Source organism: Crinia signifera, chromosome 5 (assembly GCF_055691185.1).
Source record: "Crinia signifera chromosome 5, ASM5569118v1, whole genome shotgun sequence".
NCBI classification, from domain to species: Eukaryota; Metazoa; Chordata; class Amphibia; order Anura; family Myobatrachidae; genus Crinia; species Crinia signifera.
Genome location: NC_139221.1, coordinates 5,598,048 through 5,623,696, shown reverse-complemented (window position 1 = coordinate 5,623,696; position 25,649 = coordinate 5,598,048). Strand labels below are relative to the sequence as shown.

The following is a 25,649-nucleotide window of genomic DNA, read 5'->3' as shown; positions in this document are numbered from 1 at the left end:
TCCACTTTAGTTTTGAGTGTGACTCCAAATCCAGACCTCCATGGGTTAATACATTTGCTTTCCATTGATAATTTTTGTTGTCAGCACATTCAGCTATGTACAGAACAAAGTATTTAATAAGAATATTTCATTCATTCAGATCTAGGATGTGTTATGTTAGTGTTCCCTTTATATTTTTGAGCAATGTATGTGTATATATGTATATGTGTGTGTATGTGTGTTATGCTACGTGCCCCTCATGTTACTCCCCTTCCCTCCGCAGATGGAATACTACAACCAGCATGCCACGACGTGGTACCCCGTGGCCAGCATGTTGAACAAGCGCTGCCGCCACGGATCTGCCTCATTGGGTAGCAAGATGTTCATCTGCGGCGGATACGATGGCTCCGCCTTCCTGAGCGTTGCAGAGGTTTACAACTCCATGGCGGACCAATGGTACCTCATTACCCCCATGAACACCCGGCGCAGCCGCGTCTCTCTCGTCGCCAACTGCGGCCGTCTCTATGCCGTGGGTGGTTACGACGGTCAGTCCAACTTGAACTCTGTAGAGATGTACGACTCGGAGACCAATCGCTGGACGTTTATGGCGCCCATGGTGTGCCACGAGGGTGGCGTTGGGGTGGGGTGTATACCACTACTTACCATATAGCGGCGCGTGGACCGCACCAAGAACATATCCCACCGTGTCTGGGAAACGGGCTCATTATTGTGAGGTATCTCCAGGTGCTGGCGGCCCTGCGTATCCTTGTGTGTTCCTCTGTATCAGTATAACGAATGTATGTATGAGGGTCGCTTCTGCACCAAAGTCATGAGCCCAGGAGCTTGCAATCTATTACTGTATAACTGAAGGTGACTGCGATGATCATGGTGCCATAGTTTCCTGACCCACAAACCTCTCTAGGTGCTTCTAGCTCTGACGGCGCTTGGTGGAATGTATTCTAAGCTTTCATTGGCTTACGGTCCTCGCCTATATCCAGCACAGGTAGTCCTGTTATCTATAGCGGTGACGGTCCTGTCGGCAGTTCTATCATCCTTATACAGTGTCAGCAGTCCTGTTCCCTATATCTAGCGGTGACGGTCCTGTCTGCTGTGGCCACTGGTTGCAGTCCTGTTTCCCATATCCAGTGTCAGCAGTCCTGTGGCCCATATCCAGTGTCAGCAGTCCTGTGGCCCATATCCAGTGTCGGCAGTCCTGTCGGCTGTGGACAGTGTCGTCATTTCTATCATCCATATCCAGTGTCAGCAGTCCTGTTGTCTGTGGCCAGTGGCGGTAGTACTATTACCTATATCCAGTGTCGGCAGTCCTGTGGCCCATATCCAGTGTCGGCAGTCGGTACTTGTGCATGGCGCCGTGCTACTTCCGGGTTCTACGCTCGCCACAAACTATGTTAAAAAAAGTAACTTAACTCCATGCCAACATGGATAGTTCATACCCGCACTATCCATGTTGGCATGGAGTTGATTCTAAATAGCGTGGCGAGCCACCGAGCCCGCAGCGTGGGCGAGCTAAGCGAGCCCCGCAAGGGAACTCAGACGCACGGCGCCATGCTGGCGCCGTGAAATTACACAAGTACCCGGCAGTCCTGTCACCTATATCCAGAGGACCTATACCTAATGGAGGGTGCCTATCTGGTCAGTAGGGTCCTCTCACAAGGACCCCAGTCACCTGCTACAACAAAATGTCTGCCTCTGTAGTGTTGCAGTAAGTGAACCCAATGGGGCTCTTGTGCAGGTCTCGGGGCCACACTATGTGATAGGATAGGATGACCCTGTTACAGCACATCTGGCATATGGTTGTATTGCTAATGATCCCCCTCCCGACAGGTAATACATCAAGTGGGGCTCTACATAACCCAAGTGTCATGCCAGCACGAGCTTATGCTGTGTCTGGACATGTACCCCACACTGCTGCATTCTCATCCGCCACAGGGGGGCGCTGTGTGATGCAGGCTTTTTTCTTTGCTAGTGGAATCTATGATTTATAAATGATACAGACTGATAGAAGGCAGCATGACGGGTGCAGATTGGCGCTGAGCGCTGTATTAATCATATACAACAGGGGTTTGTGGTTTTCTGACCTCTCAGGTAAGTTGGCACAGGATGTCTGCCATGGGGGCACCGTGTACCTGTGCCAGGATCATGGCACCGATGACACGCGGCACTATTGCCGGTCTGCATAGAATGTTCTCTAACCTATTTCTTCCATGTTTCCTTGGTATCGGTCCTGTGGGAATATTCCGCAATGAATGTAGAATGTGCCGCTTATTATATGCCCCCTGCAGCTATGGATGTGTGGTACCCTCGCATTACTAATGGCTAGGCCTGAGCGTGACGTATGACATCACTAATGACAGGGTATGACATCACACCCCGCACATGGTCTGTTCTGTCCTGTGGATTAAGCACAATTAGGCATTTGTGAGGTTTTCGTGCCTTTGATAGAGGAACGCGTGTTCCCTGTCAGCTGGTTATATGCAGCATATTAATGTCCTCTGTGTGTATCATACGTGTGCGTGTATTATACGTGTACAGACAGCAATGAGAATCATATGTGTGTGTGTATTATACGTGTACAGACAGCAATGAGAATCATACGTGTGTGTGTATTATACATGTACAGACAGTAATGAGAATCATGCGTGTATTATACGTGTGCAGACAGCAATGAGAATCATACGTGTGCGTGTATTATACGTGTGCAGGCAGCAATGAGAATCATATGTGTGTGTATTATACGTGTACAGACAGCAATGAGAATCATATGTGTGTGTGTATTATACATGTACAGACAGTAATGAGAATCATGCGTGTATTATACGTGTGCAGACAGCAATGAGAATCATACGTGTGCGTGTATTATACGTGTGCAGGCAGCAATGAGAATCTTACGTGTGTGTGTATTATACGTGTACAGGCAGCAATGAGAATCTTACGTGTGTGTGTATTATACGTGTACAGACACCAATGAGAATCATGCATGTATTATACGTGTGCAGACAGCAATGAGAATCATACGTGTGCGTGTATTATACGTGTGCAGACAGCAATGAGAATCTTACGTGTGTGTGTATTATACGTGTACAGACACCAATGAGAATCATGCATGTATCATACGTGTGCAGACAGCAATGAGAATCATACGTGTGCGTGTATTATACGTGTGCAGACAGCAATGAGAATCATATGTGTGCGTGTATTATACGTGTACAGACAGCAATGAGAATCACACGTGTGTGTGTATTATACGTGTACAGGCAGCAATGAGAATCATACGTGTGTGTGTATTATACGTGTACAGACACCAATGAGAATCATGCATGTATTATACGTGTGCAGACAGCAACGAGAATCATACGTGTGCGTGTATTAAACGTGTACAGACCGCAATGAGAATCATACGTGTGCATATTATTATACATGTACAGACAGCAATGAGAATCATGCGTGTATTATACGTGTGTGTGTGTATTATACGTGTACAGACAGCAATGAGAATCATATGTGTGCGTGTATTTTACATGTACAGACAGCAATGTGAATCATATGTGTGCGTTACATGGCCCCTCTCTTACTACAGGATCGTGACCTAACCCAGCCATGGGCACCTACCTGTAGCTGGCAGGTCATGCTTGGTATTGTAGTTCCTCAGCAGCGGATAGCCACTGCTGCAGATAAATGATATTGTGGTGACCTATCTGGTAACACGTCACCGTGATTCCTCCGTGAGTAAATGTAATGTGCAGGCGCACGCAAGGGAAACAGAGGGGCTTATTCACTATCTGTGCGCCGGAGAAGTGACAATCTGTCTGTTTATGCTAATAGGATGCCTGCTGAGTCTGTCTCCTTCCTGTGGCATGCATGGGATGGTGTTGGAGGGGTGCAGGTTCCTGGTGTGTCTGTTTATGCTAATAGGATGCCTGCTGAGTCTGTCTCCTTCCTCTGACATGCATGGGATGGTGTTGGAGGGGTGCAGGTTCCTGGTGTGTCTGTTTATGCTAATAGGATGCCTGCTGAGTCTGTCTCCTTCCTCTGACATGCATGGGATGGTGTTGGAGGGGTGCAGGTTCCTGGTGTGTCTGTTTATGCTAATAGGATGCCTGCTGAGTCTGTCTCCTTCCTCTGACATGCATGGGATGGTGTTGGAGGGGTGCAGGTTCCTGGTGTGTCTGTTTATGCTAATAGGATGCCTGCTGAGTCTGTCTCCTTCCTCTGACATGCATGGGATGGTGTTGGAGGGGTGCAGGTTCCTGGTGTGTCTGTTTATGCTAATAGGATGCCTGCTGAGTCTGTCTCCTTCCTCTGGCATGCATGGGATGGTGTTGGAGGGGTGCAGGTTCCTGGTGACAATCCCCCCTCGCTGTCCGCCTCATACGGGTTTCATGTCGCAATGTGCGTGATGTTAATATATTTATACTCTTGGCTTTTGGCGTTTTATAGACTTGTGAATGTGACTTCTAGCTGGGAACAATATCACCGCGTATAGACTGTATATTACCCTCCATATGTGCGCGTGGCCAGTCTGGGGGCTCGTAGCCGGGTCACCTGGTCCTGTCCGATAGAAGTGGCTCGCCCATCACCTGATCTACCCAACTATTTATAGCTTTATTGCAAACCGTCGCCTGTCGCAGGGGGCGGAGCTTTTGTAGAAGAGCTGATGTAATGTTCGGTACTCTACCTCTGTTGTCCGTATTTATTTGGGAAGCCTATTGTATTCAATCGATTGTGACCAAAGACAAGTAGCCAATCAGGGCATCCCATTATTGATGCTATAAGCTGAGATGATGTCCGCGGTAATGGCACAGAGCGCGGAGTCCCCGGTCATACATTGCTGCATCACTATAAGCTGAGATGATGTCCGCGGTAATGGCACAGAGCGCGGAGTCCCCGGTCATACATTGCTGCATCACTATAAGCTGAGATGATGTCCGCGGTAATGGCACAGAACGCGGAGTCCCCGGTCATACATTGCTGCATCACTATAAGCTGAGATGATGTCCGCGGTAATGGCACAGAGCGCGGAATCCCCGGTCATACATTGCTGCATCACTATAAGCTGAGATGATGTCCGCGGTAATGGCACAGAGCGCGGAGTCCCCGGTCATACATTGCTGCATCACTATAAGCTGAGATGATGTCCGCGGTAATGGCACAGAGCGCGGAATCCCCGGTCATACATTGCTGCATCACTATAAGCTGAGATGATGTCCGCGGTAATGGCACAGAGCGCGGAATCCCCGGTCATACATTGCTGCATCACTATAAGCTGAGATGATGTCCGCGGTAATGGCACAGAGCGCGGAGTCCCCGGTCATACATTGCTGCATCACTATAAGCTGAGATGATGTCCGCGGTAATGGCACAGAGCGCGGAGTCCCCGGTCATACATTGCTGCATCACTATAAGCTGAGATGATGTCCGCGGTAATGGCACAGAGCGCGGAGTCCCCGGTAATACATTGCTGCATCACTATAAGCTGAGATGATGTCCGCGGTAATGGCACAGAGCGCGGAATCCCCGGCCATACATTGCTGCATCACTATAAGCTGAGATGATGTCCGCGGTAATGGCACAGAGCGCGGAGTCCCCGGTCATACATTGCTGCATCACTATAAGCCGAGATGATGTCCGCGGTAATGGCACAGAGCGCGGAATCCCCGGTCATACATTGCTGCATCACTATAAGCTGAGATGATGTCCGCGGTAATGGCACAGAGCGCGGAGTCCCCGGTCATACATTGCTGCATCACTATAAGCTGAGATGATGTCCGCGGTAATGGCACAGAGCGCGGAATCCCCGGTCATACATTGCTGCATCACTATAAGCTGAGATGATGTCCGCGGTAATGGCACAGAGCGCGGAGTCCCCGGTCATACATTGCTGCATCACTATAAGCCGAGATGATGTCCGCGGTAATGGCACAGAGCGCGGAATCCCCGGTCATACATTGCTGCATCACTATAAGCCGAGATGATGTCCGCGGTAATGGCACAGAGCGCGGAATCCCCGGCCATACATTGCTGCATCACTATAAGCTGAGATGATGTCCGCGGTAATGGCACAGAGCGCGGAATCCCCGGTCATACATTGCTGCATCACTATAAGCTGAGATGATGTCCGCGGTAATGGCACAGAGCGCGGAGTCCCCGGTCATACATTGCTGCATCACTATAAGCTGAGATGATGTCCGCGGTAATGGCACAGAGCGCGGAGTCCCCGGTCATACATTGCTGCATCACTATAAGCTGAGATGATGTCCGCGGTAATGGCACAGAGCGCGGAGTCCCCGGTCATACATTGCTGCATCACTATAAGCTGAGATGATGTCCGCGGTAATGGCACAGAGCGCGGAGTCCCCGGTCATACATTGCTGCATCACTATAAGCTGAGATGATGTCCGCGGTAATGGCACAGAGCGCGGAGTCCCCGGTCATACATTGCTGCATCACTATAAGCTGAGATGATGTCCGCGGTAATGGCACAGAGCGCGGAGTCCCCGGTCATACATTGCTGCATCACTATAAGCTGAGATGATGTCCGCGGTAATGGCAAAGAGCGCGGAGTCCCGTCATACATTGCTGCATCACTATAAGCTGAGATGATGTCCGCGGTAATGGCACAGAGCGCGGAATCCCCGGTCATACATTGCTGCATCACTATAAGCTGAGATGATGTCCGCGGTAATGGCACAGAGCGCGGAATCCCCGGTCATATATTGCTGCATCACTATAAGCTGAGATGATGTCCGCGGTAATGGCACAGAGCGCGGAATCCCCGGTCATATATTGCTGCATCACTATAAGCTGAGATGATGTCCGCGGTAATGGCACAGAGCGCGGAATCCCCGGTCATACATTGCTGCATCACTATAAGCTGAGATGATGTCCGCGGTAATGGCACAGAGCGCGGAGTCCCCGGTCATACATTGCTGCATCACTATAAGCTGAGATGATGTCCGCGGTAATGGCACAGAGCGCGGAGTCCCCGGTCATACATTGCTGCATCACTATAAGCTGAGATGATGTCCGCGGTAATGGCACAGAGCGCGGAATCCCCGGTCATACATTGCTGCATCACTATAAGCTGAGATGATGTCCGCGGTAATGGCACAGAGCGCGGAATCCCCGGTCATACATTGCTGCATCACTATAAGCTGAGATGATGTCCGCGGTAATGGCACAGAGCGCGGAATCCCCGGTCATACATTGCTGCATCACTATAAGCTGAGATGATGTCCGCGGTAATGGCACAGAGCGCGGAATCCCCGGTCATACATTGCTGCATCACTCTCCCCTCTCTGGTATAGCTGGGTTCTATTACACAGACCTGATGCTGATTGGCAAGTAACTGTAATCTGGAACTCTACACTGCATTTTCAATTTAGGTTTTGACACGCCCCACCGAAATCTAAATATCTCTGCACATGTTACATCTGCCCCCCTGCAGCGCAGCATGGTGTTACCCAGGTGCTCAGTTACTGGCTGCTTCTGCATGTAGCCCACACATGCTGGGCAGCTTTATCCCCACACTGCAATGTAGCTCTGAGCTAGGACACGCCCCTCCCACACCTGTGAACATGTTACATCTGCCCCCCTGCTGCACAACATGAAGTTACCCATTTCCTTTAAGTGGAATTAAGTGCAATTTATTTGACTTTAGCCACAATGTACAAGTTGTCCTGTAATCGGGCTGGTGACCCGAACGCTGTTTCTTAATCTGTGGGTGACTTCTAGGAGCTGGCGAGACATCTGTATGGAGCTCTGGATCCGGAGCAAGTGTTCAGCGACATGACCTGCGTCACTGGGCGGTCGCTCTGTACCCTGCTCGCTCTCATGTACGCGTCACTGGGTGGTCGCTCTGTACCCTGCTCGCTCTCATGTACGTGTCACGGGGCGGTCGCTCTGTACCCTGCTCGCTCTCGTGTACGCGTCACTGGGCGGTCGCACTGTACCCTGCTCGCTCTCATGTACGCGTCACTGGGCGGTCGCACTGTACCCTGCTCGCTCTCATGTACGCGTCACGGGGCGGTCGCTCTGTACCCTGCTCGCTCTCATGTACGCGTCACTGGGCGGTCGCTCTGTACCCTGCTCGCTCTCATGTACGCGTCACGGGGCGGTCGCTCTGTACCCTGCTCGCTCTCATGTACGCGTCACTGGGCGGTCGCACTGTACCCTGCTCGCTCTCATGTACGCGTCACGGGGCGGTCGCTCTGTACCCTGCTCGCTCTCATGTACGCGTCACTGGGCGGTCGCTCTGTACCCTGCTCGCTCTCATGTACGTGTCACGGGGCGGTCGCTCTGTACCCTTCTCGCTCTCATGTACGCGTCACTGGGCGGTCGCTCTGTACCCTGCTCGCTCTCATGTACGCGTCACTGGGCGGTCGCTCTGTACCCTTCTCGCTCTCATGTACGCGTCACTGGGCGGTCGCTCTGTACCCTGCTCGCTCTCATGTACGCGTCACTGGGCGGTCGCTCTGTACCCTGCTCGCTCTCATGTACGCGTCACTGGGCGGTCGCTCTGTACCCTGCTCGCTCTCATGTAAGCGTCACTGGGCGGTCGCTCGGTACCCTGCTCGCTCTCATGTAAGCGTCACTGGGCGGTCGCTCTGTACCCTTCTCGCTCTCATGTACGCGTCACTGGGCGGTCGCTCTGTACCCTGCTCGCTCTCATGTGTGCGTCACTGGGCGGTCACTCTGTACCCTGCTCGCTCTCATGTACGCGTCACTGGGCGGTCGCTCTGTACCCTGCTCGCTCTCATGCACGGATCACTGGGCGGTGGCTCTGTACCCTGCTCGCTCTCATGTACGTGTCACTGGGCGGTCGCTCTGTACCCTGCTCGCTCTCATGTACGCGTCACTGTGCGGTCGCTCTGTACCCTGCTCGCTCTCATGTACGTGTCACTGGGCGGTCGCTCTGTACCCTGCTCGCTCTCATGTACGTGTCACTGGGCGGTCGCTCTGTACCCTGCTCGCTCTCATGTACGTGTCACTGGGCGGTCATTCTCTACCCTGCTCGCTCTCATGTAAGCGTCACTGGGCGGTCGCTCTGTACCCTGCTCGCTCTCATGTACGCGTCACTGTGCGGTCGCTCTGTACCCTGCTCGCTCTCATGTACGTGTCACTGGGCGGTCATTCTCTACCCTGCTCCTCTCATGTACGCGTCACTGGGCGGTCGCTCTGTACCCTGCTCGCTCTCATGCACGCGTCACTGGGCGGTCGCTCTGTACCCTGCTCGCTCTCATGCACGCGTCACTGGGCGGTCGCTCTGTACCCTGCTCGCTCTCATGTACGTGTCACTGGGCGGTCGCTCTCTACCCTGCTCGCTCTCATGTACGCGTCACTGGGCGGTCGCTCTGTACCCTGCTCGCTCTCATGTACGCGTCACTGGGCGGTCATTCTCTACCCTGCTCGCTCTCATGTACGCGTCACTGGGCGGTCGCTCTGTACCCTGCTTGCTCTCTCATGCCCGTTGGCAGAGTGGTCATCCATTTTGCCCCCTGAATATAGGTCTGTCCTGACCGTTGGGAGAGATCCCTCCGGCATCTACCTCTAATAATCACCAATCAGATTGCTTACAATCAGCTAGCTCTGGGCGTTCTGTGTAGTGCTATGTAGAGCGGCATTCCTGTGGATTTACAGCGTGGTTCTGTGACAGCCCCTCCCCCAATGACTCCCTTCAATGTTTACTCTCCTGTGTGCATTGTAATCCTTGTGTAAATGTGAAATCGTCCCGTGGGTATGGTTTGGTGCTTTCTAGACTGTTCTTTTCATGTGATGATTGTAAGTAATTGTTTCTTTTGTTTTTATTTGTATTTTTATCTGTTAAATAAATGAAAGTGATAACGTCTGTCTCTTATTGATCCGCAGTGATGGCGCCAAATTATCATCCAGAATCAGTATATTGCAGAGTACAACCAGTGCTACAGAGTAATGGTGCCCGTACATGAGGGCTATGTACGTGCAGGAAGGACATGTACATGACAGGAGCCACGATGCAAGGTGCATTCCCGTGCACATTGCACTGCACCTCCTTGGTCGCACCAGCAGCCGGTTAAATCCGTCGCTGGTCACCGCCGCATGCCAGGAGATGTATCGCCGCTGTGATACCTCCTCCCACTGGCTGCACCCTCCTCTCTCCTTCCTGCTCTGTCCCTCCTCGTGAATATCTCTTCCTGTCTGAGGCTGCTGCTGCAAGTACAATCACACTGGTCACCAATGGTTTTATTTTATACACACTGGCCACCAATTTATCATCAGCCCGCCACCCACAGCCCAGGGGTGGCGCGGACAGACCCGAGGCTGGGGTTCCCCCGGAGTGAGGCAGGACCTTTATTGGGGTGCCCCGGCTCGGCTGACCAGCAATGGTGATCATGCTTTAGCCCGGGGGACCTTATGTAAAAAGTGTCCCCCGGCTGTGGCATGAGACTGCTGGCTGTTTGAGCCCGGAGCTGGTTTCCAAAACACGGGGGACCCTACCCATTTTGTGCCCTGTATTTTGGGAACTAGGACCGGGCCAAGAGCTGGTTATAGAAATACAGGAGGACCCCAGATTTCCCCCCCTGTATTTCTGTAACCAGGACCGGCTCAATTAGCCCAGGACTGGTAATAGCCGGTCGGGGGGACCCCACGCCATTTTTTTTTTATTATTTCTTTTTCTTTCAACTTTATTACACAGAGAAGCTTCCACGTTCTCCACATAGAGGCTGCACGCTGGGTAATTGTTATTTCTGTTTTTTACATGGTATTATCATTATGTGCACAACCTTGTTATTGGGAGTAAAACATGACCGACACAGGTCACAAGGCCCTGCTGGTACGTGTATAACCTGCTAAGGCCATACACAAGGAATAATTCCGGATGCTGCTTGTTTCTCAGGTGGGAAGAAGGGTGTGCTGTGGTGCTCACAGGTGGGTTTATGGTTCCTTCTGGTGGGGAGGTTGCGATGTAGCTCCTGCTGGTGGGGTGATTGCGCTGTGGTGCTCTCGCAGGTGGGGAGGTTGTGCTGTGGCCCTCTCTGGTGGGGAGGTTTTTGCTGTGGCTCTCTCTGGTGGGGGGGTTGCGATGTGGTACTCTTGCTGGTGGGGAAGGTGCACTGGTGGGGAGGTTGCGCTGTGGTGCTCTCTGGTGGGGTGGTTGTGCTATGGCGCTCGCTGATGGGGCGGTTGCGCTGTGGAGCTCTGGTGAGAGGGTTGCTTTGTGGCACCCTGGTGGGGAAGGTGCACTGTGGTGGGGAGATTGTGCTGTGGCGCTCTCTGGTGGGGTGGTTGTGCTATGGCACTCGCTGATGGGGAGGTTGAAAAGATAACCCGCGTCGTGCAAATCTGCGAATGAGTTGCAAATAGATCCACTCGCAGGTGAGGTTAAAGATGTAGGATGAGTATCGGAGGAGAGGTGACGGTCAGGAAAAGCGTGGTCGTGGTGCATCTCATGGTGAGGTTAGAGATGTAGGATGAGTATCGGAGGAGAGGTGACGGTCAGGAGAAGCGTGGTCGTGGTGCATCTCATGGTGAGGTTAGAAATGTAGGATGAGTATCGGAGGAGAGGTGACGGTCAGGAAAAGCGTGGTCGTGGTGCATCTCATGGTGAGGTTAGAAATGTAGGATGAGTATCGGAGGAGAGGTGACGGTCAGGAAAAGCGTTGTCATGGTGCATCTCATGGTGAGGTTAGAGATGTAGGATGAGTATCGGAGGAGAGGTGACGGTCAGGAAAAGCGTGGTCGTGGTGCATCTCATGGTGAGGTTAGAGATGTAGGATGAGTATCGGAGGAGAGGTGACGGTCAGGAAAAGCGTGGTCATGGTGCATCTCATGGTGAGGTTAGAAATGTAGGATGAGTATCGGAGGAGAGGTGACGGTCAGGAAAAGCGTGGTCATGGTGCATCTCATGGTGAGGTTAGAGATGTAGGATGAGTATCGGAGGAGAGGTGACGGTCAGGAAAAGCGTGGTCGTGGTGCATCTCATGGTGAGGTTAGAGATGTAGGATGAGTATCGGAGGGGAGGTGACGGTCAGGAAAAGGGTGGTCGTGGTGCATCTCATGGTGAGGTTAGAGATGTAGGATGAGTATCGGAGGAGAGGTGACGGTCAGGAAAAGCGTGGTCGTGGTGCATCTCATGGTGAGGTTAGAGATGTAGGATGAGTATCGGAGGAGAGGTGACGGTCAGGAAAAGCGTGGTCGTGGTGCATCTCATGGTGAGGTTAGAGATGTAGGATGAGTATCGGAGGGGAGGTGACGGTCAGGAAAAGGATGGTCGTGGTGCATCTCATGGTGAGGTTAGAGATGTAGGATGAGTATCGGAGGAGAGGTGACGGTCAGGAGAAGCGTGGTCGTGGTATATCTCATGATGAGGAGTCAGTGTCACTAAGTGAGGGATCGATGTAACGAGATACTCTGGAGGTGATATGAGAGAAAGTGAGCAGACACGGGTGGAGGGGTAGAGTTAAGTGTCATCTACATACAGTGGTAGTGGAGGCCTGAGAGGAGCCAGGGTCAGACTGGCCCACAGGAGGAAGTCTCTGCTGGACCCTGCCTCACAGAACCTACCGGTGCTCCTCTGACCCTGCCTCACAGAGGCTACCGGTGATCCTCTGACCCAGCCTCACAGAGGCTACCGGTGGCCCTCTGACCCTGTGTCACAGAACCTAGTGATGGTCCTCTGAGGCCATGCATGTAGATTCTCTGCTGTTTCTGAGCTCATTACAATAGAGCACCAGCTGCACCACAGTTTGGGCCCAGCAATGTGTACACAGATAGACACGCCATAGGTCAGCACTGTGTTTGGTGCAGCTACTGTTCTATGCAGTAGAACAAGTTCTATTGGGGAAGGTCAAAGTGATACCACTCCGTATAGAAAACATACATGTCAGCCATTCATTTATTGTTAAAGCACTAACATTACACAGCGCTGCGCATTGAGGGGACATGAAGCAAGCTGCGCACAGTGACTGGTAACAGGTAGTGCGGAGGGCCCTGCCTGCTGTGGGTATACATAAGGTGGCCGAGCAGTTTGCAGCTTGTGTGTCGGTTCTAACGAATGTTTCTATTATTAGCAAAACTTTTGGTTCATTTACCACCCAAGTGGACTTTTTGGGAAAAGTAGGCTAATTTGGGTTACATATGATGAAACCCATAAAATGACCCCCAAAACAAAAAAGTTTTACACTGTCGACTTTCTTGTCCTGTCGACCATACAGAGTTGACTGTCCAACAATTTCCTGTAGAACCGCACCCACTGTGATGATGGAAGACTTACTGTACCTCCCCCCCCCCCCAAGCATGTAGCCCCTACTGCATCTAGCATTGATGAGCAAATTATCGTCTTCTCAGCTGGACTCTATGATCCCTTTATCGTTTCTAGTTGATTGAACGTATTACTTATTCGTCAGAAAGAAATGTATTTGTCCCACAGTGTATTCCAGAATCGCTTGCTTCCAGCCAATCACCGCAGGTCAAATATTTAGATTCACTCTGGATTATAATTGAATCACTATCTATTTAACATTCCAAAAATACACCCCAAACAGCGCGAGAGATTCCAGCCGTCATCTTCGATGTATTCCTCCTGATCATCACCGGAGCCCTCAACAATGGCATCGTTCCTGCTGGGATTAATCGGCGTGACGTCCACAGTCGTCTTCTCGGTGGCCCCCTGGAGCAGGATAGAAGTATAAGATCAGCAATGTTACATTCTAGAAAAAACAATTTGTCAGAGCGCAAAAGTGCAAATATATAATCTTGGATCTGCTGCTGTCACTATCAAGGGGATACTCCACCCCTTGAGATGCACGAAAAAACCACAGGAAAAAATTAGAGACAGCGCTGATTCAAGTTTTTAAACAATATACATAATTTATTAAAAAATTTTTTAGCATTTAACAATTACACATTAATCACCGGCCGGCAATATATAGAAAATAATTATTCATAAAATTGAAAATAAAATGTATTCTAAAAAAAGGGGGGGGGGGAAGAGGTTAATTGAAGGATAATCCCTTTAGGGAGTGCTTATTATATTATCAGCCCAACTTGGATTAGTATGCTCGCATTCTTGTAATAGCCTATATAAGGCAGTTTTAGTCCAGTTAGTATAGGTAGCTCTCTCACAGCTCCTCTAAATTAGTAGGTGTTAATGTACAATGTCCAAAGAATACTTGCTAATTAGCAATAGCATCAACCATATTAGTAAGGTTATTTTTTGGGGGGTAACTTGCCAAGCTTCAGGTGTAGCTCTCGGGCTTCAGCTGCAGATTCTCTGCAAGTGCAGTGCAGCCAGGCGGACTCGTCCACGCTCCTGGATTGGTGGCAAAAAGATTGACTTCAAGCAATAGATGGTACCGGTACCGATGTATAGTTCCTTTACGCGTTTCTCCGCCTCGGGGTTCAGCGGCTTCCTCAGAAGGATGTACATCCTTCATTGTACATTAACACCTACTAATTTAGAGGAGCTGTGAGAGAGCTACCTATACTAACTGGACTAAAACTGCCTTATATAGGCTATTACAAGAATGCGAGCATGCTAATCCAAGTTGGGCTGTTAATATAATAAGCACTCCCTAAAGGGATTATCCTTCAATTAACCTCTTCCCCCCCCCCCCTTTTTTTTATAATACATTTTATTTTCAATTTTATGAATAATTATTTTCTATATATTGCCGGCCGGTGATTAATGTGTAATTGTTAAATGCTAAAAAATGTTTTAATAAATTATGTATATTGTTTAAAAACTTGAATCGGCGCTGTCTCTAATTTTTTCCTGAAGACATGTTACATGTCTGCAGAATCATTTTGTGTCATTGTTACATGGAGACCCAAGTGCTGCTTTTTGCAGTGGCGGATCTGGGGAGTGGGAGGTTGGGGTCAGATGATTGCTCCTCACTAGCAGCATTGTGCAGCAGTGGAGTTGTAACTAATGACTATTACTGCATGGTGTAATGTTAATAACTGCCACTACTGTGTGGTGTATAGTGGGGGTTATTCTTGTTCACTCGCAAAGGCATAATCAGTGTGGGGCAGATGTAACATGTACAGAGAGAGTTAGATTTAGGTGTTTTATTGTTTCTGTGCAGGGTAAATACTGGCTGCTTTATTTTTACACTGCAATATAGATATCAGTTTGAAGTACAAACCCCACCCAAATCTAACGCTCTCTGCATGTGTTACATCAGCCCCACCTGCAATGCACATGGTTTTGTCCATTGGAGAGTGATTGTGCCTTTCCGAGTGAACCAGAATAACCCCCAATGTGAAGAACAGACTACTGAGCATTGTAATGTGAATACTATGCAGACTGTTATGTATAATGGACACTACTGTGCAATGTAATGTGAATAACCGGCACCATACGGTGTGGTGTAATGTGTATAATGGACACTTCTATGTAGAGCTATGTAAATAAGGAACACTACTGTGCGGATTAATGTAAATGCATGACTACTGTGCATTGTGATGTGAATAACAGACACTGCTGTGTGGTGTGATGGAAATAATGGACACTACTTTGCCATGTAATGTTCGTAAGGGAAACAAGTGTGCGGTGTAATGTAAATAAGGAACTCTACTGGGCAGTGTAATGTGAATCTGACTCTGCACGGTGGTTTAATGTGAATAACGGGAACTACCAGGGCCGGTGCAAGGCACCGGAGCGCCCCAGGCGAGTCGGGGTGGGGGCGCCCCGGTGCCGGGGGGGGGGGGGTGTGTACCTGTCCTGCGGCTGTGTATATAAAGCTTGCGGCGGCAGCGGGGGGTCCCTGCAGTAAAGAAATAACGAGCGCTATCCGCCTGGCTACGCGGAAGCGCTTCTGTTGTGAAAACACTGGCCGCACGGCGCACGCTGATTGGCTGAATCTCAGCCAATCAGCGTGCGGCCAGTGTTTCCACAACAGAAGCGCTTCCGCGTAGCCAGGCGGATAGCGCTCGTTATTTCTTGACTGCAGGGACCCCCCGCCGCCGCAAGCTTTATATACACAGCCGCAGGACAGGTACCCCCGCGGCACGGCGAGGGGGGGGCGAAATGCCGCCCTCCAGTGGCCGGCGCCCTAGGCAAATGCCTAGATTTGCCTAGTGGTGGCGCCGGCCCTGGGAACTACTGTGTGGTGGATGTAAATAACGGGCACTACTGTGCAGTATAATGTGATTAAAAAACACTACCGGGCTGTATAATGTAAATACAGGCCACTATTGTGAGGTGTGATGAGAATAACGGTCTGTAATATAAATAATGGGCACAACTGTGCAGTATAATGTGAACAACATGAACTACTGTGTGGTATAATGTGAATACAGGACACCACACAGAGGGCTGTAATATAAATAATGGGCACATTTGTGCAGTGTAATGGGAATAAAGGACACTGCTGTGCAGTATAATGTGAATAACATGAACTACTGTGTGGTGTAACGTGTATAATGGGCACTACTTTGCATTATAATGTTTAAAAGACACTTAATATGTGGTGTAATGTAAATATCAGGCACTATAGGCTGTGTAATGTGTATACAGGACACTACTGTGACGTGTTGTATGAATAACAGACACTACTGAACGGTGTAATGTTAATAACGGGTACTACTTTGTGCTGTAATGTTAATAATGGACACTACTGTGCGGTGTGATCTGAAAAACAGACACTACTGGGAAGTGTAATGTGAATAACGGGAACTACTGTGTGGTATAATGGGCACTACTGTGCAGTGTAGTGTTCATAAGGGGCACTGCTGTTCATTGTAATGTAAATACCACACTACTGTGCATGATAATTTAAATGAGGGGCACTACTGTGTGACCTAATGTGTATAATGGGCACTACTGTGCAGTGTAGTGTTCATAAGGGGCACTACTGTGTGATCTAATGTGTATAATGGGCACTACTGTGCAGTATAATGTTTATAAGGAGCACTGCTGTGTGATCGAATGTGTATAATGGGCACTACTGTGCAGTATTATGTTTATAAGGGGCACTACTGTGTGATGTAATGTGTATAATGGGCACTACTGTGCAGTGTAGTGTTCATAAGGGACACTACTGTGTGATCTAATGTGTATAATGGGCACTGCTGTGCAGTGTTCATAAGGGGCACTACTGTGTGATCTAATGTGTATAATGGGCACTGCTGTGCAGTGTAGTGTTCATAAGGGGCACTACTGTGTGATCTAATGTGTATAATGGGCACTACTGTGCAGTGTAGTGTTCATAAGGGGCACTACTGTGTGATCTAATGTGTATAATGGGCACTACTGTGCAGTGTAGTGTTTATAAGGGGCACTACTGTGTGATCTTATATGTAAAATGGGCACTACTGTGCAGTATAGTGTTTATAAGGGGCACTACTGTGTGATCTAATGTGTATAATGGGCACTACTGTGCAGTATTATGTTTATAAGGAGCACTACTGTGTGATCTAATGTGTATAATGGGCACTACTGTGCAGTATAGTGTTCATAAGGGGCACTACTGTGTGATCTAATGTGTATAATGGGCACTACTGTGCGGTGTAGTGTTCATAAGGGGCACTACTGTGTGATCTAATGTGTATAATGGGCACTACTGTGCAGTGTAGTGTTCATAAGGGGCACTACTGTGTGATCTAATGTGTAAAATGATCACTACTGTGCAGGGTAGTGTTCATAAGGGACAGAACTTTGTAGTGTAATGTTCCAAACTGACACTGCTGTGTGGTGTAGATTTAATTTGGGTTATTGTGTGGCCTTGCCTTTCCCCAAGAGACCAATATGGTGGAGTTGGGAGGTTCCTGTATGTGGGTGCTATAAGGGGTTATTGGAGAATAGAGACACCTGTACCTCACGTGTTACATTGTTACACGTCAGCGTGTACTTCAGTGGTTGCTGGTCATTCAGGTACGCAGAACATGTCCTCACAATCTGCAGGGACAGAGAACATTACAGTAACATAGTACAAGTGTATATGTATATCTCATATATTTAGCCAGATCTGTCACTTATCCCCTGTGTATATAAAGTTCCCGCCCAGCGGGATACACAAACCCGCCCCCCCTAGGGAAAAGACCAGTGTTCTATGTGTATAACGTTCCCGCCCAGCGGGATACACCACCCCCTTGACATCACCTCCCCCCGCCCGGCCAGGGATACAGTATACGCCCACCATCCACCATTACTCCACAGCCACCAGATGAGCGGCAGGTCAGCCTGCACCCTCCCCTCTGCCAGCATCCGGACCCCCGTGCCTCCAGCGATTCGTGCCCCCATGCGATTTGCGGGGTCCCCCCCTCCCATGATTCGGGGCACCCCTCGCTCGACTTGCGGCCCCCACGCGCGATTTGCGGGCCCCCCCCACGCCCCCTCCCGCGATTCACGGGCCCCCCCTCCTGTGATTTTGTGCTGCCCCCACCCGTGATTTGCGAGCCCCCCCTCCCGCGATTTATGGCCCCCTCACGCGATTCGCGGGCCCACACGCCCCCCCTCCAGCGATTTGCGGACCCCACCCGCAATTTCCATGCCCCCTCCCGCGATTCGCGGGCCCACACGCCCCCCCTCCAGCGATTTGCGGACCCCACCCGCAATTTCCATGCCCCCTCCAGCGATTCGTGGGCCCCCGCGCCCCCTCCTGCGATTTGCAGCCCACCCTGTGCCCCCCTTCCAAGATTCGCGGCCCCCCTCCCGCGATTCACGGCACACACACATAAACCGCCCCCCGCGACCCCCCCTACCGCTCGCTCATTGAGAGGAAAGCTTGCATCACTAAAGTGAAGCTTGATTACTTAAGTGAGTTGGAAACTGAAGCAGGTGAGTTATCTTGCATTCTGTCTGTCTTGTATTCTTTATCTGTCTTTCTATATAGAGACTGTAATTTTGAGGGAGAAATCTGAGTGTGATTTTGGTTGTGCCTGTATCTGTATAGTGTATTGTTACTAGGTGTGAACAGATACTAGGAGGAGGAGCTAAATCTAGGTGTCAAGGAAGATTAGGGGGAGGAGCTGAGTGTAACAGGGGCCTGACATACTATATAAGGAGGGGCAGAGCTCATTTGGGAGCTCGCTCATTGAGAGGAAAGCTTGCATTACTAAAGTGAAGCTTGATTACTTAAGTGAGTTGGAAACTGAAGCAGGTGAGTTAGAATACTGAAAAAGGTGAGTTTGAACACAGTCTAAATTTTCATATTCTGTTTTATTGTAATAGATTTATCTTCTTTCTATCCTATTGTAACCTGTTGCTCAATTTTGACACTTAATTCATTGTATCTATATTTTTCCAACATTGTATGTCATTTTTACTCATTCACTATTATTTTCTCTTATCTTTGCCACACATTTATTGCACTCTGTTTCCCTCTTCACGCCTGCTCACATTTGCCTCACTTCTGACCTTCTCTGTTCCCTTCATCCTCTCACTTGTTGTTGTTTCATACTTAATTGGATTACTCAATCAACCTGATTTTACCCACTGGTCTCCTCTCTGACAGTAGTTCCTTGCCTGTTACCTTCTCTCTCACTCTGTTTTCTACCAAATTTACTACAGACGCTGTCTGTCCTCCCAAATCCCTCTGTCTGCTTTCACTAACCTACCCTCTCACCTTCGGTTCCTCATGGCTGTTAATCTCTCAACTTCACTTTCTCCAACTGCTCCTCCCCCCTCCCATCCCATACCTATCCTGACCACTCGCCCCCGCACCCTCACCCTCCCAATGACCCCCCCTCGCTTCTGCAATCCCAAAAACCTTATCCACATAAATACACAACCCACCCCCCCTCTTTCCTGTGCACTATGGAACGCCAGATCCATCTGCAACAAACTCCCTGCCATCCATGACCTATTCATCTCTAGAGCATTCCACCTCCTTGCTATCACCGAGACCTGGCTCTCCACCTCTGATTCTGTCTCTCCAGCTGCTCTCTCCCACGGTGGCCTCTCTTTCTCTCACACTCCCAGGCCTGACGGTCGCCAAGGTGGCGGTGTGGGTTTTCTCCTCTCAGCCTCATGCACCCACAGTGTCATTCACCCTGAACCCTCTCTCCTTTTCTCCTCCTTTGAGTCTCACTCTATCCGTCTATACTACCCCTACCACCTCCGTGTTGCTGCAATCTACCGCCCCCCTGGCCCTATCTCCCAATTTCTTGACAACTTCGCCGCCTGGCTTCCACACTTCCTCTCCTCTGACCTGCCATCTGTCATTCTTGGTGACTTTAACATCCCCTTGGATAACCCCGCTGATCCTGGCACCTCCAAACTCCTCTCTCTCTGCTCCTCTCTTGGCCTATCTCAGTGGACTACCTCTCCCACCCACATCCAAGGACACTCCCTCGATCTCGTCTTCTCTCGCTCTTGTTCCCTTACTGACTACACTATCTCAGCTTTTCCTCTTTCTGACCATCACCTCATCTCCTTCTCCCTCACTGCTTCCCCCTCTCCCACCCCCCCTCCCAAGCGCATTGTCTCACGGCATAACGTCAACACACTTGATCTTGCTGCCTTCTCAAACACGCTGTGTCCTCTTCTCGCCCCAATCGCCCTCATGTCCTGCCCGAACCTCGCTGCCTCCCTCTATAATGACACCCTATCTTCGGCATTGGACTCTGCCTGCCCTCCCTCCTCTATCCCCCTTCGATGCTCCAACCCCCAACCGTGGCACTCACCTATCACCCGATTCCTTAAAAAGTGCTCTCGCACTGCTGAGCGCTTCTGGAAGAAATCACGCTCCCTTGCGGATTATCTCCATTTCAAATTAATTCTTTCCTCCTTCAGCTCTGCCCTTGCTCTGGCCAAGGAATCCTACTTTAAGTCCCTCATCCTTTCCCAATCATCCAATCCCCGCAGGCTTTTCGCCACCTTCAACTCCTTGCTCTCCCCCCCTCCTCCAGCTCTTCCGTCTTCCATCGTAGCCGCTGATTTTGCTACCTACTTTTCAACCAAAATCTCCTCTCTCAGGACTGCCATCACTGCTGCCATGACCTCACCCTCTCCCTCCTCCCCTCCTACATCTCCACTCCCCTCCTTCCAACCCCTGTCCTCATTTTACCCCACCACTGCTGCTGAAGTCCACTCTATCCTTCAATCCGCTTCTCCCTCCACCTGCCCGCTTGATCCTATCCCCTCCAATATTATCCGTCGTCTCAGTCCATCAGTCTGCTCTCACCTGGCTCACCTCTTTAATCTTTCCCTATCCTCTGGGATCTTCCCTTCCTCCTTCAAACACGCTCTTGTCTCCCCAATTCTCAAAAAAAAACAAATCTGGACCCCAACTCTCCATCCAACTACAGGCCCATCTCCCTCCTCCCTTTTGCCTCCAAACTCCTAGAACGTCTGACCTATAATCGTCTCCTAAGCCACCTTACTGCTAACTCCATTCTAGACCCCCTCCAATCCGGGTTCCGCCCTTTACATTCCACTGAAACTGCCCTGACCAAAGTCACTAACGATCTACTATCGGCTAAATCCAAAGGCCTCTTCTCTATCCTCATCCAGCTTGATCTGTCGGCTGCCTTTGACACTGTTGACCACCCTCTCCTGCTTAACACCCTCCGCTCCTTTGGCATTACTGGCACGGTCTTCTCCTGGTTCACCTCATACCTCTCCGATCGCTCCTTCTCCGTCTCCACTCCGAGCTCCTCCTCTCCTACTACCCCCCAGCCAGTCGGTGTTCCCCAAGGGTCAGTCCTTGGCCCTCTCCTCTTCTCCCTCTACACCACCTCTCTGGGCACCCTCATCAGCTCCTATGGTTTTCATTACCACCTTTATGCTGATGATACCCTAATCTATCTCTCCTCCCCCGACTTATCCCCATCACTTCTGTCCAAGGTCTCCGAATGCCTCACGGCCATCTCAGCCTGGATGACCCAACGCTTCCTGAAACTAAACATGGCTAAAACTGAACTTCTAATCTTCCATCCCCCGAACATCCCCTCTTCTCCCACTATCTCCATCAGCATTGGTGAAACCGAGATCACGTCCACCGACCAAACGCGCTGCCTCGGTGTCATCATTGACTCCTCCCTCTCTTTCACCCCCCACATTCGTGCTCTCTCACAGTCTTGCCGCTTTCACCTACGCAACATCTCACGCATCAGACCATTCCTCTCCACTGACGCGACCAAAATTCTCATTCACTCTCTTGTCATCTCCCGCCTTGACTACTGCAACATCCTTCTCTCTGGGCTACCTCTCACCCGCCTCGCACCTCTCCAATCCATTCTTAACGCTGCTGCTAGGCTCATCTTCCTCTCCCGCCGCTCTACCTCCGCCTCCCTCCTCTGTTTATCTCTTCACTGGCTCCCCATTCCTTTCCGAGTTCTCTTTAAACTCCTCACCACCACCTACAAGGCTCTCTCCTCCTCCACAGCTCCCTACCTCTCTTCACTGATCTCTATCCACACTCCCTCCCGTCCTCTTCGCTCCATCGCTGACCGCCGACTGACCTCTCACCTAATCACCTCCTCCCACTCCCGTGTCCAAGATTTCTCTCGCGCTGCCCCCCTGCACTGGAACAACCTCCCGCCACCCATCAGGCTATCTGATTCCCTTACCTCCTTCAAGCGCTCCCTCAAAACCCACTTTTTTCGACTAGCCTATCCCTCCTCCTAACCTCTTTTGATCCTCCTATCCTGCCTCCGTTCCCCTCCGTTCCTACTTATCCTATTGTATTTCGTTCGTCCACCCACCTATTTTTAGTATGTTAACTCTTATGAGCAGGGCCCTCCTTCCTCACGTACTCACCCTACCTCATTACCTCACCTGTGCTCCTGTCCTGTTCTTCCCTTCCTCTACTTCATCTTCGGTCTCCTTGACTATTTTGACACCTACTTCTGAACTGATGCTGATTTTAGTTCTACCAGCTATACCCCTATTTATACTGTATCTTTCTACACACCCTGTACGTTACCTTGTAATTTTTTTTTTTTTTTTGTTTGCTATGTACGGCGCTGCGGACACTTTGTGGCGCCTTATAAATAAACGTACTACTACTACTACTACCGTGATTCGCTGATTCGCGCCCCCCCCCCCCCGATTCGCGGGCCCTCGTGACCCCCCCCCCGCGATTTGCTGCACCCCCCGTGACCCCCCTCCTGCGATTCACTGACCCCCACAACCCCCCTCCCTCAATTTGCGGACCCCCACTTCCCGCAATTCACGGACCCCTTCGCCCCCCTCCCGCAACAACAATCGATGGTTATCCAAGTAATATTTTACTACTATCGATGGCATGGTGCAAAATCACCATCAATGCCAACCATCGATGGCGTCTGCACCAATGCCCATCCCTACTCTGCAACAGCCAAAAGCCTTAACTACCCCTCATGCCCACACACCTCTATCAATGCCCTGCCTCCTGTTCTCCTGCCCCGTAACTTCCGCTAGTGGGGACCCGCTCACCCTGTGTTGCCCACATTCCCCTATCATGCTTTACCACCCAGCCTCCTGCTCTCATGCACCCTAACTCCCACCCAGTAGGAGGAAACACTGACTCAGGGCCACCATCCTGTACTCCTGTGCTGCCATGCTGGACCCTCACCCACTGGCAGAAGCTGCACAGTGTCCCCCACCCTCCTCTTTAGTCCCCCTTATGCCCACACACCCCTATCACTACCCAGCCTCCTGTTTTCCTGTGTCCTAACCTCCGCCAGTGGGGAGCCACTGACTCAGAAACACCCTACTATACTATTGCACACACACACCTAAACAACATGCACACACAGCCCCCCCCCCCACACCCACAAATGTCACTGTACCATCCACACTATCAATGTACATCTTACTCTGTAACCGCTTTTTAATTAAACAAAACAATACAGCCCCCTTCCACATCATATGCTCTCTATTTAACACATTTCACCTATAACTGAAGTTGCAATACAGGCCATCTTTCATACAATTCTAACCATCTTTCTCATATACAAATGTTCACAAATTACAGAGTAAGATGTACATTGATAGTGTGGAGGGTACAGTGTCATTTGTGGGTGTGGGGTGTGTGTGCGTGTTGTTTAGGTGTGTGTCTGTGTGTGTGTGCAATAGTATAGTAGGGTGTTTTTGAGTCAGCGGCTCCCCAATGGCGGAGGTCACGACACAGGAAAACAGGAGGCTGGGTTGTGATAGGGGTGTGTGGGCATAAGGGGGACTAAAGAGGAGGGTGGGAGATACTGTGCAGCTTCTGCCAGTGGGTGAGGGTCCAGCGTGGCACTACAGGAGTACAGGATGGTGGCCCTTAGTCAGTGTCTCCTCCTACTGGGTGGGAGTTCGGGTGCATGAGAGCAGGAGGCTGGGCTATGAGGCATGATAAGGGCATGTGGGCAAAACAGCGTCAGCGACTCCCCAGTGGTGGAAGTTACGGTTCAGGAGAGCAGGAAGCTGGGTAGTGATAGGGGTGTGTGAGTATACGGAGGACTAAAAAGGGGCTTAGGGGTGCCGTGAATTGCCGGAGGGGCGCGGGGGTGCCGTGAATCAAGGGAGGGAGGGGGCGCAGGTGTCGGCGAATCGCGGGAGAGGGCGAGGGTCCACAAAGCGTGGGAGGGGGCGTGAATTGTGCGAGGGGGTCTGTGAATTGCGGGAGGGGGGGGCACGGGGCGCGATGAATCACCTAGTTGGTTATATATTGTTGTAGAAGGATGGTAGGATGTTGCTGTCATTCAGAATGCATTTACATAACAGTAATAGTAGCAGTAAAAGATCTGACTTAAAACACCTACAGTAAAACAGAACAGGTGTTATATATTATACAAAGAAATGGTTGATGATGTGTAGGTTGACGTGCACATAGTTGATAGTTGTCACTGGAAAAAAATTGCTACACGAAAAAATCAACACAGAAAGTTCAACACATGTAAATGTTGACATAAGTGTGGCACTTAATCGGTGTCCATGCCGACACATGAGAATGAATATGAAAACATTCAGAAAAAGAAAAATAAATCTTCAAAAACTCATGTCAATCTTTTTCATTGTCGACCATAGCCGTGCATGTGCCATTTAAATCCTGGGGTTGCTTTGAATTGCGCGCGGGGGTGGGGGGGGAGGGAGGAGGTGAGGGGTGTCCGCGAATCACGGGAGGAGGGGTCGTTGGTGGATGCCGTGAATTGCGGGAGGGGGGTCGCGGGGGGGGTGGGTGCCGCGAATCGTGGGGGGGGGGCGCGGGGGGTTGCAGTGAATCGCGGGAGGGTGGATCGCGGGGGCAGGGGGTTGCCGCAATGACAGGAGGGGGGGTCAGGGGTGGGGAATCGCGGTTGGGGGGGTCGTGGGGGGCACCGTGAACCTTGTGAGGGGGGGCCCGGGGGTTGGCGCGAATCGCGGGAGGGGGGGTCGCGGGGTGCCGCGAATCGCAGGAGGGGGGGTGTAACGGGGTGGGGCCGCGAATTGCGGGAATCACCGTGGGTGCCGCGAATTGCGGGGGGTGTGCTGCAAATCGCGGGAGGGGGGTCGCGGGGGTGCCGCGAATCGCCACAAGAAAAAATCAACACAGAAAGGTCAACACATGTAAATGTTGACATAAGTGTGGCACTTCATTGGTGTCCATGTCGACACATGAGAATGAATATGAAAACATGGAAAAAGTGAAAAATAAATCTTGTCAACCTTTTTTATTGTCGACCATAGCCATGTCAGTGTTTTGCATGTGCCATTTAATGGGGGGGGGGGGGGGAAGGTAGGTGCATACCTCCCAACATGACCCTCTCCAGGAGGGACGCAT

General features: G+C 50.6%; 2 protein-coding genes across 3 annotated transcripts in view; one reads left to right on the top strand and one right to left on the bottom strand.

Annotated features, from left to right (window-relative positions):
- KLHL18 (kelch like family member 18) overlaps positions 1 to 9,840 on the top strand; it is a 47,822-nt gene extending 37,982 nt beyond the window's left edge. For both annotated transcript variants that reach the window (XM_083186559.1, XM_083186561.1), the window contains exon 10: positions 263 to 9,840. In XM_083186559.1, the coding sequence (XP_083042685.1) occupies positions 263 to 649 (387 nt within the window). In that variant the 3' untranslated portion in view covers positions 650 to 9,840. The remainder of the gene's footprint in view (positions 1 to 262) is intronic.
- A 3,449-nt stretch (positions 9,841 to 13,289) lies between these two features.
- The window catches only part of LOC146079829 (uncharacterized), a 49,341-nt gene continuing 36,981 nt past the window's right edge, over positions 13,290 to 25,649 (bottom strand). Inside the window, exons 3-4 of the mRNA XM_083186469.1 lie at positions 17,795 to 17,875; positions 13,290 to 13,645 (exon numbers count right to left, since the gene is read on the bottom strand). Of these exons, the coding sequence (XP_083042595.1) occupies positions 13,484 to 13,645; positions 17,795 to 17,875 (243 nt within the window). The 3' untranslated portion in view covers positions 13,290 to 13,483. The remainder of the gene's footprint in view (positions 13,646 to 17,794; positions 17,876 to 25,649) is intronic.